Here is a 13997-nt window from a genome sequence, read left to right as displayed (position 1 = left end):
GAGACCTGGGTGGTTGTGGGGAGTTTTATTGGGAGTAGCCCAGGAATCTGCGCTGCTTCCAAGATGCCATGGGAGACCTAGAGGATTGACTCTTCACATGGCTTCAGCACCAGATCTGACACAGGATGTTTCCGTTCCTACTGGAATCGGATTACTAGTGACAATTTAGTCCAAATTAGCTCCTTAGCCCAAAGCCCATTACCAGGGAGTTTTCACACATGCTGCCCATTCGCTGCGCAGCATTAATGCAGATTCAGAAGAAATGCTGAAGACCAGCATCTTACTACAGAAGGGCCTGACCTCAGGGGGTGCCAAGAGCTCCCAACTTCCACCAATGTCGAACAGGTCCCACAGCCTTGTTCACCTGCTTTCTGCCCAGGCTGGTATTATCTATGGGGCTCCATTCACCATTCCTGTACCATCACCTCCCTGCTGCCTCACACTGAAGTCAAGAGGCTGCTCTGCCATATCCCTGTTGTTTGAGGAACCCATAGAAGAAGAGCTGCAATTTAAAACAGCTGTGCCCATTTGTCCCAGCAGGACAATCTGGAGCTCAGCCTGTAAAACAGAACTGGAGAGGAAGTGTTTAATGACTTGGGCCCCGCTAACTACCATGGGGCCAAAATGCACCTCGGGAGCTGTGAGAAGTAGCAGACACGGGTATGGATCCTTTGGAATGTGACCCCACCGCCTTCCATTGCTGAAGGGGCAGCAGAGACCTTCCAGGGACCATAAGGTTTCTAAAAAGTGACAGCATCAGGGAAACAAGAATTAAAATCCTGTGCTCTGATAAAGCAACCAACAGCAAGCCACAGAACAGACAGGTGATAGTGATGCTTCCATATGACCCGTCCTCCAAGGATCTCAAAGCGCTTTACAAGGATAGGTGATTATTATTACATTCTTTGTGCATATGGGAAACTGAGTCACGGAGTGGTAGTGTAACTTGCTCAAGGTCATACGGCAAGCCTATGATATCACTGGGCATCGACCCCATGTTTCCAGCTCTAACCACTAGACAACCAGTGGACCACAACCCCAAGGGGTCACAAAAGGCAAGCAAGGGACATGGGCTGGGAATGTTGCAAGGCGTTGAAAAATTTATAACAATCTAAAGCAAAAAAATCTTGCTGCCCTAATCCTGGCAAGGTCAAGCATTCACTCTCAACATCTAGAAACGCATCCATCTGTAAGTTCTGTAGGTTTAGTATTGTTATCAGTGAGACATTTGTTATTTTTACTTTTATAGTAAGTTTAAGGAACGGTGGGGGTGATGAAAATAATTTTTTACTTTAAATGAGGCATCGCCAGCCTAAAAGACTGAGAAATCCTGCACTAGATCACTCTGCCTCCTAGGCCAATACCAGTTGGGGTCAGGTTTTAACTTGTGACCAAGAGGTGAAACTTCCTTGCTTCTGAAAATTACCAGACTAGTCATATAGAACTCCAGATAGTCAGGCTGACTGTGAGGTCAATTTAGTTCATTTATTTGCCCTCAAATGCCCTCTCTGCTCTCCACTAGTGTGCCAATCTCCTGAAATAGTCCTCCCTGTAAACATTCGACTTCACATTTGCTCCATCCTTCCACCTGCTGTTCCCATCTCAAGCCCAAGCATGCTGCGGTGAAACGTGACGCAGCAGCGAAGGGCCAGCTCAAAGCACCGCATGACGCTAGTAATAGAGGATTTACAGAGCCTTTGGATGGAAATTTTCATACAATGGCAGTTGCCCAACAGGACTTTCTTCTGCTAGGTTATGAAGTATGTCAGCTGAGGTGTCTTGCCTGGCCAACTTTCCTTTCTGGTGCAATGACCAAACGTAACCTTCGCTGACAATAGGCAGCCGGGTGGGTCATGTTTGAGCTGTACTGCGGTGGTTTCTGGGAGTACAGCTGTGGTCTCCAGCCATCCAAACACCTGGATACACTGACTACCTTCAAACATTTCCTAGTCAGCTTTAAATTATCTTAAAAGAACACAGAAAAGTAAAAAAAAAAAATATTAAAAATCCTGCATTTTGTTTAACCTCTTATTAGTAAAATCTTCAGTTGTTATATCAAAACCTGAATTGACTTGGCTCTCTCAGTTGCTCCTTTTTAAATTTTCCTCTAGGCTTGGCCCATGGAAATAAATAGGCATGTCACTCCCCAGGCCTCCTGCACTGGGGCTACTCCAGGAGACTGTTTGGAAGATGAAGTCAGAGCAGAAAGGAGCTGCCTGCCTTTCTGGGAGCATGCTGCTCTGGTGCTCCATACTCTGTACTCACTGCCAGTGATCCTAGAGCGTTTGGGAGCCAGTTTCCCGAGACCCCCATATGTGCCCAGGGGATACCACCATAGGAGCAGATTCTGTGGGTGCTCCAGGGCTGGAGCACCCATGAAAAAAAATAGTGGGTGCTCAGCACCCACCAATCAACTGTTCGGGGGGCCCCACCGACCAGCTGTTTGGCAGCAGGCGGTGGGAGATGGGGCAGAAAGAGGCAGAGTGAGGGTGGGGCCTTGGGGAAGGGGCAGAGTAGGGGTGGGGCCTCAGATGGGAGCGGAGGTGGAGCACCCACCTGGAAAGAAGAAAGTGAGTGCCTGTGGATACCACTACAGCTACAATTGTTGGAGACACTTAAGCTAACCACAGCCCTGATTTAAAGCCGGGGATGGGTGGGAGGAGAACGGGAGAGGAGATGGGCCTGCTGGAAGCACATTTGCCCTGAATTGTCTGAAGCTCTGGAAGTCTCTCCCTGCCTTATTTTTCATACATCCCAAATATGCTAGATGGCCTCTCCTCCCAATCAAGCAGAGTTCACAAGAGCTTTGGCCACTGCCCAAGAACTTACAGTCTACACTGATATGGCAGAACAAGCGAGTAGGACAATGATAATATCGCTAGCTACCTCACTATCCACCTTCAAATCCCCTCAGCGCCCCACTTCGCTAGAGGGCCTACAAAAAACATGACATGGGTTAGACTGCTGGTGTGCAGAGCTCACTGCCTGTCATGCCAAGCAATATTCTTTCATCGAATACTTGTCCTCCTCCATCTGTCTGTATCCAGCTGTTGTCATTTGTCTTATACTAACGCTGCAAGCTTCTTGGAGTAGGGGCTGTCACTTTGTTCTGTTTTTGTACGCCTAGTGCAATGGGGTTCTGGTCCATGACTAGGACTCCTGGGCACCACAGTAACACAAATATCCGTTTCAACAGACAATGGTATAAGCACTGAAGCAGTTCAGTTATTGTGTGTCATGTTACAATATCATGAGTGGTTAATAAGTCCAATTCCTGAGCAACAGCAAAAAAAAATTCTCTTATCAGCATGCATTTGACTTTTGCTCTTAAGATGTGTGATGCTGAAGACATTCCCATCTGATTGTGTATGGGGATGTACTGCCTTGGTGCTAGAAAGTATGATCAAGCAGCAGAGAGGAGACTATACCAAAAGTGTTGGTGCCTAAACACATTCCTGTTTGACACCACTGCAGATTTCAAAGCTGTCAGATTGATTTTTATCTTTCCATGATGGCATGAAGGCTACAGTGCAGTGTAATGGTGATCAGACTGAGGAGGACTGGGGCCCAGCCAATCCTCTCTAGCAATTGGAAAAGGCCCTTCCTGCTGATCAGTTCAAAGCCCTTGTAAGATTTATGAAGTCCATGTAGAGAGATTTTCCTTGTTCTTGACACTTTTCTTGCAGTTGATTCAGTCTCAAGACCATGTCGATAGCTGATCTGTCAGCACTGAAGCCTCTTGAGTCTCTGGATATACACGTTCTGCAAGAACTTGCAGTCTTTGGAGAATGACCCACATAAATGCCTTGCCCACAACATTAAAGAGAGAGATTCCTTTGCAGCTGCTGCAATCACTCCAGTCTCCTTTGGTTTTGTCCAACATTATGATGTTGGTGTCCTTCATGTCTTGCGGTTCCCCTCCTGCCCTCTGGCAGGAAAGCAAGACATTATGTTTAAACATATGCACCATCTGATGTGACCAGTTACCTCTGACCTGAGCCTTCGCAAACCAGTTACCTCTGAGATGGCCTAAGACTGATGAGTCATCCCTGAGACCAGGGCAGGTGCAAGGATGTTTCGCGCCCTAGGTGAAACTTCCACCTTGCGCCCTCCCCGCGGTCCTGCTCTGAGGCACCTCCCCATGCCGCAGCTCCTTCTCCTCCGCCCTGAGATGCCCCCCTTGCGGCAACTGTCCACCCCCCACCCTCTGCCCTGAGGCACCCCCACACCCCAGCTCACCCCTGCGCCACGCACGAGCACCCCGAGCATGCCATTGCTGCTTCACTTCTCTCACCTCCCAGGCTTGCAGCGCCAATCAGCTTAGGCGCCACAAGCCTAGAGATGGGAGAAGTGAATCAGCCACGGTGTGCTCGGGGAGGAGGTGGGGCAGGGGTGAGCTGGGGCGGGGAGTTCCCCTGTGTGCCGCCCCCACCCCCTTACTTGCTGCAGGCGGCCCTCCCCACATCCCCCTGCCCCAGCTCCCTCTGTCTAAATGTCGGTGGCAACCAGGGTGGCCAAAGAGCTGGCCGCCGAGGTCGCTGTCAAAGAAAATGGTACCCCCCAAATCCCAGTGCCATAGGCAACCGCCTAGGTCGCCTAAATGATTGCACTGGCCCTGCCTGAGACAGTGTGATGAGTCATCAGAAGCAATTACCTGCAGATCTCATGATAGGCCCCATGCATCCAACCCGGGTTCAGCCAATCCACAGGTGAGGACCCACCCAGCTGATCCCAAGACAGGCATACAGGCTCCTAAGGGAAGCAGTGTCTCCAGTCTGCTCAACACCACCACCAGGCCAGGAACACACCCATTGCCTAGTAATCCTGACAGACTGCTTCCACTCTACCCAGCCCTGCTGCAGCCTGCTCCTGCCTTTGCCTGCTTCCATGCTAGCCAGTCCCTGTTCCAGCTCCTGCCTCTGCTGGCTGCCCAGCAAGTCTGACGTTTACAGTCATAATTCATAATAATAATGTTGTTCTATGGTAAATACTTATAAAACTGTGTTTCCTCTAGTGTGGGCTCCGAAAAAAAAAAATCTGCTATTAGACACCAAGGAAAAAAATAACTGATACTTGGAAATGTTGGAGTAAATGTTAAATTCTTGGTTGGAGACCAGCACAAATAAAACTTAACAAAAAAAAAAAATTGCAAAAAAAAAAAAAAAAAAATATGACACCTGTTCTCCTTTCTTCTGTACTTCAGATGGAATTTCATCTTTTCATGTAGCTCAGAAGTAGGCAACTTATGGCACACGTGCCAAAGGCAGCACGCAAGCTGATTTTAAGTGGCACTCACACTGCCAGGTCCTGGCCAAGGGTCCAGGAGGGCTCTGCATTTTAATTTAATTTTAAATGAATCTTCTTAAACATTTTAAAAACCTTATTTACTTTATATACAACAATAGTTTAGTTATATATTATAGACATATAGAAAGAGACCGTCTTAAAACATTAAAATGTATTACTGGCACGTGAAACCTTAAATCAGAATGAATAAATGAAGACTCAGCACACCACTTCTGAAAGGTTGCCGACCCCTGATGTAGCCATTCCTGGTGCTAGGAGGCAACTGACTTTACAGACTCATTTACAGACGGTTCTATATCAAGATCTTTGGTAATCTGAAGATCTCACTTACAGCTGTTTCAGAAACAGTGCTTCAACATGAACAGAGTTCCTGGGAGTGCTCCACCTGGCATTGCATCTATTTGCTTCTGTCGATGATGTCTCCAATAAGAGATTTGGGTGGGGCAGTTTTCTTGGCTGAAGGACCTATTAATTTGATAGTCTGTTAGGGCTTTTCCACGGCCAGCTGATTGACTCGCAATGCTGAGCAAGAAATGTTGAAGTCTAAGCAGAGAAAATGCTTAATTTGCATTTTTTTTTAAAATGCAGACACATTTTCATTGATACTTTAAATCAGCATGTTACTATCCCTTTAAAATATGCCCTTCACAACCTCTAACAGAGTTAACTTAATGTAGTACTCACCGCCAGCAAACAGCCAGCAAAGACAGTGAATCCATGTGCATGCAGCTGCTTTGCCAAGGCGTGTCCAAACCCTTTGTCACAGCCTGTTATTAGCACTGCCTTCCCATCAACCTGTGCAGGAGAAGCCAACAGTTTAGAGGGAGTGGATACACTCTGTGATAGCAGGAGCTATTACAATGCTGCAGAACCCTATTAAAATTACAGTACATAGGAACGGTGCAGCCCTGCGAGCAGGCTTAGCACACGTCAATAGTATTTTAGTAGAGATATTGGCTACACCATATGTCAACAAGCCCTAAATTGCTCTGAAGTTGTCCAAATTCTACCCCGCCCCTTGCACTGCCATTTACACTCATGCACAATGAGTGTGAGACATTACCAGACAAAATCCTCTATAGTTATATCATTGGCACCATTTCACATCCCCTGTGCACAGCCATAAACGACACCACCAGCTGCAAGGCACAATGGACATAACTCTGCTGTCACATGATTTTACACCAGACTAACTGCATTGACTTTCTCCTGGTTTACACCAGTGTAAATGAGATCAGAATGTGGGCACTTTTGTCCAGAAATGCCATGAGCTCTTGAAAATGCAACGTACAACCCATCTCATAAAACATGCTTCCATTCTAACAAGAAAACCAGACTATTTATGCTACAATGACACTGACAACAGTTCCCTTTTTAAAAAGTAAATCAACATAGACAGAAAAAGGCAGCAAAATTTCAGACACCAGCAATAAGAGATGACACCAAAATTTCACAAAACATATTAAAACTCATCTAGTAGGCTGAACACAGCAGTTGGGAGGAGCACTGGACTGGGACTTGGGAAACCTGGGGTCTATTCACAGCCCTGCCTCTGCCCTGCTGGTTGACCTTGGACAAGTTACTGCACTGCTGTGCCTCAGTTTCCCCACCTGAAAAAATGGGTATAATGCTACTTATGTTGCTTGAGCTTGATGGATGAAAAAATGCTATATAAGAGCTAGGTGGTATTGTTATTGCTCCCCATCAGGATGGACACAAACGTTGCTGATGTCTTGCGGCCCACCAGCCGATTACCCTGATGGGTCGCATGCCAAAGGTTGCCGACCCCAGCTCTACCATATCCCCCCCAGTCGCCTCTTTTCCAAGCTGAAAAGTCCCAGTCTTATTAATCTCTCCTCATATGGCAGCCGTTCCATACCCCTAATCATTTTTGTTGCCCTTTTCTGCACCTTTTCGAATTCTAATGTCACACAGTAACCCAGAAGTCCTTAAAACACACAATCTTGCGCTCTAACTCCTAACACATACCCCCTCCCCTCTGACTGAACTCGCCGTCTCCTATTCTGTTCATCATGGTACCTTCAGTTATGTGAAACAATTAAACTTTAAAGTTTAAGTGAGCCAGCAACACTAAACTGTGTGCCCTGTGTTTATGGCTGAATGGTCTGTAGCTCTCCAAACCGAAGCTAGGGCTGTATAATATGGTATTTGTACAGGCTCCCTTGAGCACTATCTTTCAGGCGATAATGCTATACAATAAAAAAGGGTAAGAGGAAGCAATAAGGAACTTAGGTCTAAAATGTCTTTGGGGAGTGGCTGACAACCCAATATTCCCTGTGTTATGCCACAAGAGACAGCTTCTGGAATAAGAGCCCTGCACTCGGGCAACCTGTCCAGCTGTCCCTTCCAGATAACATGGGGCTGATTGCTCATTCTCCTATTTTGTTGGTTTTTGCTGATGTATGTAGCAATAATAAGGAAAGAAGTTTAATACGGAAGAACTACAGTATAATAAGGATCAGATCATTGACAGAAGGCAGAGCAGAAACTGATAAGGGAATGAATAAGATCCCCTCCTTTACCCACTGGAGGTGTTGTTGCTTTTACAAGCTCATTTACAGACTTAATGATCCTAAATTTAAGCTGTGCTTGAAGCAAGTTGCAGGCACAAACCATGATATGAAGGACAAAAGGGAAATGAGAATTTAAATATACGAGGCTTGATTCTGTTCTCACTGGCACTGAGTCAGGCCCAGCATGAATCAGGCTGTGGAAACTTATCATGGCCATCTCTACTCACCTCCAGCACTACACTGCTGCCCTCGCCCTCTCTGGGGTCAGAATGGCTCATCCCTCTCCCCACTGTATGTCAGCTCTGTTCCAGAAAGTTCAGGAACCGAACAGAGACTGTTCTTGTCACTTCCAGGGCTATTCTGGAGCCAGGCAAGAGGGAACAAAACGAGCCACAACTAATTGTAATCAGGTCCCCTATCAGCCAATCTTACCAGGGCACAGATCAGCTGAGGGAAACAAACGCCGATCCATAGAAAGGGGAGTGGACTCTATCAGTTTGAGATTCATTAGCTCAACAGTTTTTCGAACTGGGCAACTGTTTTGCATCCTCCAGTAACAAAATAAGCAAGAAATGAAACAAAGTAAATGAAAGCACGTTAATGAACCCCTCTTAACTATGTCTGCCTCTGGGGAAAATCTACGGAATATATTTAATATTTAAATATATTTAAATCTACGGAATATATAAACATTGCCAATAGCATTTACTATTATCTTACTTGCCAGTAATGAAATGATTGGCAGCAGACGAGCTGCTTGTATGCAACAGCTGCAGAACTGGGTCCCAGGAGTAGCATCACTTTAGCTGGTGCCCTGTTCCTTGGGGAGGAGCCAGTGATCTCACGATCCCATCGCTAGCTTTGTTATCCTCTGGCACGTAGCTGGTGGGTATGTTATCCAAGGGCAAGAGGGCTGCCTGGCCTGCAAGGACTGTGGGCAGTCCCCATCCCTAAAGAACTCCACTATACTGAAGGGGGATAAACTGCCCTGCTCTGTGAGGGGCAGGCTAGATTAGACCTAACAGGTCTTTTCCATCCCCAGTTCCTACAATTCTGTAAGGCAGTGGCTCTCAGCCAGGGATATGTGTATCCCTTGGGGTAAGCAGAGCTCTCCAGGGGGCACATCACCTCATCTAGATATCTGCCTAGTTTTACAACAGGCTACATAAAAAGCACTAGCAAAGTAGGTATAAATTAAAATTTCATACAATGGCGTGTTTATACTGCTGTGTACACTGAAATGTAAGTACAATATTTATATTCCAATTGCTTTATTTTATAATTATATGGTAAAAATGAGAAAGCCAGGAATACTTCACTAATAATGTGCTGTGACACTTTTGTATTATGATGTCTGATTTTGTAAGCAAGCAGTTTTTAAGTGAGGTGAAACATGGGGTACGCAAGACATATCAGACTCCTCAAAGGAGTACATTAGTCTGGAAAAATTGACAGCCACTGCTGTAAGGGACACTCCTCAGCCTATGATGTAACAAACTAAACTGCTGCCTAGTTAATGAGACACAGAAAGAGAGACCATTGTACTTCACATGGCAGGTTCTATTCTCCTCTCGTCTCTGGATAGGCTCACCTTCATTCTACTTTGGGATTTCTGCTGTGAGATGAACAGATCTGGGCCAGGCTCAGTGACACTGGTAGGGCATGTGCCTGCATCCAGCTGGGAGAACAGATCTGTGAAGGTGGACTGCTAATAGCACCAATAAACCCATTGAGAGGGGGCATCTGTGGTAAAGCTCTAGGCTGGGATTCAGGGCGTTCAATGCGTGGCTCTGCCACAGATTCCCTGTGTGACCTGCGGCTAATCACTTAGTGGCTCTGTGCCTCAGTTTCCTCCATCTAAAATGGAGACAGTAGCACTGTCTGGCCTCACAGGATGCCATGAGCACAATAAATACATTAATAACTTAAGGCATTTGGATACTACTGTGATATATAAGTACTTAGACATGCTACACACACATCTCCCATATAGAGGTGTGGCTGTGCAAATGTACACCTTTCAAAATATATCACTGTGTACATGCCATGTTCCTGCTCTTTATTCTGTCTCCTAGAACGACTGCTTAGAAGATATTCAAATGATCACCCAAGCAGCATCCCTCAACATTTGAAAATCAGGTTAACTGAGGCCTTGTCTACACTACAGGGGAAATCTGACCTAAGCTATGCAATTTGAGTTATATGAATAGTGTAACACAAATTGACATCGTTTAGATCTATTTATCGCAGGGTCCACACTATGCGATGTTGACGGGAGATGCTCTTCCATCGACACCCTACTCTTCTCGATCCAGTGGAGTACAGGAGTCGACAGGAGAGCGATTGGCTGTCGATTTAATGGGTCTTCACTAGACCCACTAAACTGACCACCAATGCATCGATCGCCTCTCATTGATCCCCCAGTAAGTGTAGACAAGCCCTGAATGCTTGCAAACATGAAGGTCCCACAGCCCTGAGTAGAGCAGGCAGATGCAGCATGGTTGGCAGGCAGCTCAGGAATGGTAAGCAGGCCGCAGCCCTGACACCGAGTTGCTAGAATGATGTCAGGCAAATCACTTAGCCTCTCCATGCCTCAGTTTGTCCTTCTGTGAAATGGAGATATTACTAGTTAGTTGCCACTCAAAGGATGGTGAGGCTTCTTTCACCAATATTTGTACAGTGATTGGAGACAGCAGGTGCTATAGACTAACCAGCATATAGGTAACTCACCCCACATAGTTCTGCCAGCGCACCTTGGAGCTACTGACATGCTGGAAAACAGAACTCCTGGCTTTGTGATGGCTTTGGTGGGATGACTCAGTTACATCACACATGCTAGCTCACTAGTCTATATGCACAGCACTGTTATATCTAGATGATATTTTCCACAAAGGCAAGTTGTGTGTCTAATTACACTACAATAAATATTCACTTAAACCTGCACCCAAATCAACACATTTACAGTTTACTTATTTTTCTCAAAAAAGGGTCTGATCTTCTTTAAAATAATTTGTACAATTTCCACACACGCTCAAAATCAGACCCTATGATTGCAACAGAGGCAAAGTTAAGCAAAGTAGCTGGATAACCTCAGCCTTTCCAGATAATTTGAGAACCCGCATACACTTGTCTAGACTTTTTCCTATTCCCTCTCTCGCTGTCATTTGTTTTTCAAGGTCCCATCCCCTGTGAACCCGTCCTTGACATCCTCCTTATTATCTGGTGCAGCGTGGATTCATTTTAAGTTCAAAACAAGCAGTTACAATACTGAACTTTGTCTGTTCCAACATCAAACCCTTAATTTCACACTGCTTTCCCAGGCACTTAAGGGCTTCCATCCTAGTAATGGAACCGTTTCAAATGCTGAGGCAACTTCACAAAATATGAACCAATCTGGATTATAACTACTGAGAGAAGATCCAGAGTCTGGCAACATTCCTCTGCTGAATGCCGAGCCCCCCTCCCCCCCCGAGTTGCTGATTGTTCTAATGTTCTTGATAATATGAATTAGCAAGTAACAGGGCGGTGCTGCTTTGAGAAATTAGGCGGTCTGCTCCCTTTGTAGGGGTCCTGGAACAATATGTATAGTGGGGGGGGGGGCGGCGAAGAGCCATTGAACCAATTGTAAACCACTTCAAGCCAAGGGGTGCGGCAGCACCCCCAGAACGCCTAGTTCTAGCACCCATGTCCCTTTGTGTATTCAGCCATATCTACGGATCTCAGTGACACAAATCAGATTTACTCCTCTTGGCCGTGGCTATACAGCATGGGCGGGGTTCTCCTCCTAGGGACTTTGCACATACTGCATGAAAATGCTGTGAGAATGGGAGTCTGTGGACTCCTGGCAGCAAAGGCAGAGGGGTCTATTTTATACACTTTCTGACAAGTTCAGTATGTAAAAGTGGCGGGTCTTTAGTTTTGTAAAAACATAAATGTTTCTCTTCACTGAGGAACACAGGAATCGCCAACCTTGATCAGACCTGAGTTCCATCTAAGCCAATATCCTACCTCTGACAGGGGCCTGCACCCCATGTTGCAGAGAAAGGTGTAAGAACCCCACAGAATGCCCCCAACATTATGGCTCATCCTGATCTCTAATAATTAGAGTCAGTCTTAAGCTCTGAAGCGTGAGGTTTGATATCCCTTCTGCAGGATTTTTATCACTAATTATAAGTCTGAATATTTCTTGACATCCATATAAATGCCCAGTCCCTTTTTGAATCTTAAATTCTTGGCCTCAATGACTTCTTAGGGCAATGAGTTCCGCCTTTAATCATGTTGTGTGAAAAAGTGTTTCATTTTATCAGTTTTGATTTTCACACCATTCCATTTCATTGAATGTCCCCTTATACTTCTGCTATGAGACAGGGAAAACAGAAGTTCCTGATCTTCCTTCTCTAGACAACTCATCATTCTACATACTTTTTATCATGCCCCTTCTTACTCATCTCCTTTCTAGCAGTCACAGTCTTTTCAATTTCTCTTTGTACCAGAGTTTTTCCAGACCCTTGACTGTTCTTGTTGCCCTTCTCTGAACCCACTCGAGTTCTGCACTATCCCTTCTGAAATGGGGTGGCCAGTTCTACGCACAGTCCTCTAGCTGAGGACACACCATTGACTTAAATAAAGGCATTAAAATTGTCTCCATATTATTCAGCATCCCACTCTTCATGCATCCGAACATCTTGTTTGATTTTCGGCAATAGCTGCATAGTGAGAAGTCTTCATTGAGCTACCCATAATGATGCCCAAGTCCCTTACTCTGCAGTGCCCTGCCTAGGTTTCTCCTTCTGCTCAAGTCCCCTTAAGCACTCCACATCATAGTCCCATGGTAATTAAAACTCTTCCTCTCTGAGGTCCATTTTATTTAGTCTTTACACACATTGGCCTTTCAGGCCCCAACCCCAGGTCAATGTTTTCTGAGGCTTCTGTCATGCATAGCACTCCTAACCCCACCTAGCTGGAGTCATAGGCTCCCACTCAAGCTTCTTTCTGCAGTGACTACCCCAGGGCACTTGTCCTTTCCTCCCTCATCTCACCAGGCTTGGCCTGAGTTAATCACATGACATCAGCCATCTGAGGAAGTGAGCTGATCTTGTCACAGGTTAGACTGGCCCCGTTTTCCCTTAAAGGGGCCAGCCAAGTTGAGACAGTTTATTTAGAACCATGTGAGTGGCAGGAGTAATTTTTTCCCTCCAATTTCCATTACTTTGCCTTTGTAAACATTAAAATTCATTTGCCATTGTGTTGCCCACTCACCTAGCTTGTTTAGGTCTCTGAAGTTCCTCAGAGACGTCTCTTATCCTAAGTAACTTTGAGTCATCTGCAAATTTTGCTCTCTCTCTGCTCACCCTTCCCAGATCTTTAATATATTAAACAATGCTGGACTAAATGACCTGCACCCCAAGGCCACACAAGAAGTCTGTGGAAAAGCAGGACTTGAACCCACAGTTCCCAAGTCATAGGCTAGTGTTCTGGACCATCCACCTCCCCTTACTTTCAACTGCCTCCAGTTAAGACAGCCTCTGGAGATAGCAGTGAGGTACAGATGACTACCGTTTCCCAGGCTGTCTTTGGGGAAGACAGCCACCTCCACTGGGCTCTACAGTTTAAACCAAAGACATTTCATTTCAAAAGCATAAAGTGGAACATCAGCAATTCTGTGCCAGTTGCTAGGTTTACTTTTTTCTTCTACCAATTTCTAATATTAAAGTACTGCAAAAAAAAATTAAAAAATCAATTTTTCCATTATTTTCACGAGTCTGTTAAGTAAAATCAAGGTCTCACTTATGAGTCAGAGCATTCAGTTTTGCAGCACCTCAGTTATCATGCAATCTTTTCGCACTTATTACAAGAGTTGACAGACTTCAAAAAAATTCTTCCAAATATTGATGCTTCAGGTACATCAGTTCTTCCATAACTACATAAGAACACAAGAACAGCCATACTGGGTCAAACCAATAGTCCTCTAGTCCAGTATCCTGTCTTCTGACAGGACCTCTATCATTTTCCCCAAGTAGTCTCTTTTCCAAGCTTAACAGTCCCCGTCTTTTTATTCTCTTCTCATATGGAAGCTGTTCCATACCCCTAATCATTTTTGTTTTTCTTCTCTGAACTTTTTCCAATTCTAATATAGCTTTTGAAGACAAGGTGACC

General features: G+C 45.4%; 1 protein-coding gene across 1 annotated transcript in view; it reads right to left on the bottom strand.

Moving 5' to 3' along the window:
* The window catches only part of LOC115657578 (D-beta-hydroxybutyrate dehydrogenase, mitochondrial-like), a 46039-nt gene that overhangs the window by 24673 nt on the left and 7369 nt on the right, over nt 1–13997 (bottom strand). The window contains exon 2 of the mRNA XM_030575621.1: nt 5992–6102. Within this exon, the coding sequence (XP_030431481.1) occupies nt 5992–6102 (111 nt within the window). The remainder of the gene's footprint in view (nt 1–5991; nt 6103–13997) is intronic.

The sequence above is a fragment of the Gopherus evgoodei genome, chromosome 9 (assembly GCF_007399415.2).
Source record: "Gopherus evgoodei ecotype Sinaloan lineage chromosome 9, rGopEvg1_v1.p, whole genome shotgun sequence".
In the NCBI taxonomy this organism is placed as follows: domain Eukaryota; kingdom Metazoa; phylum Chordata; order Testudines; family Testudinidae; genus Gopherus; species Gopherus evgoodei.
The sequence above is the reverse complement of the archived record's forward strand: the minus strand, read 5'-3'. Positions and strand labels throughout refer to the sequence as shown.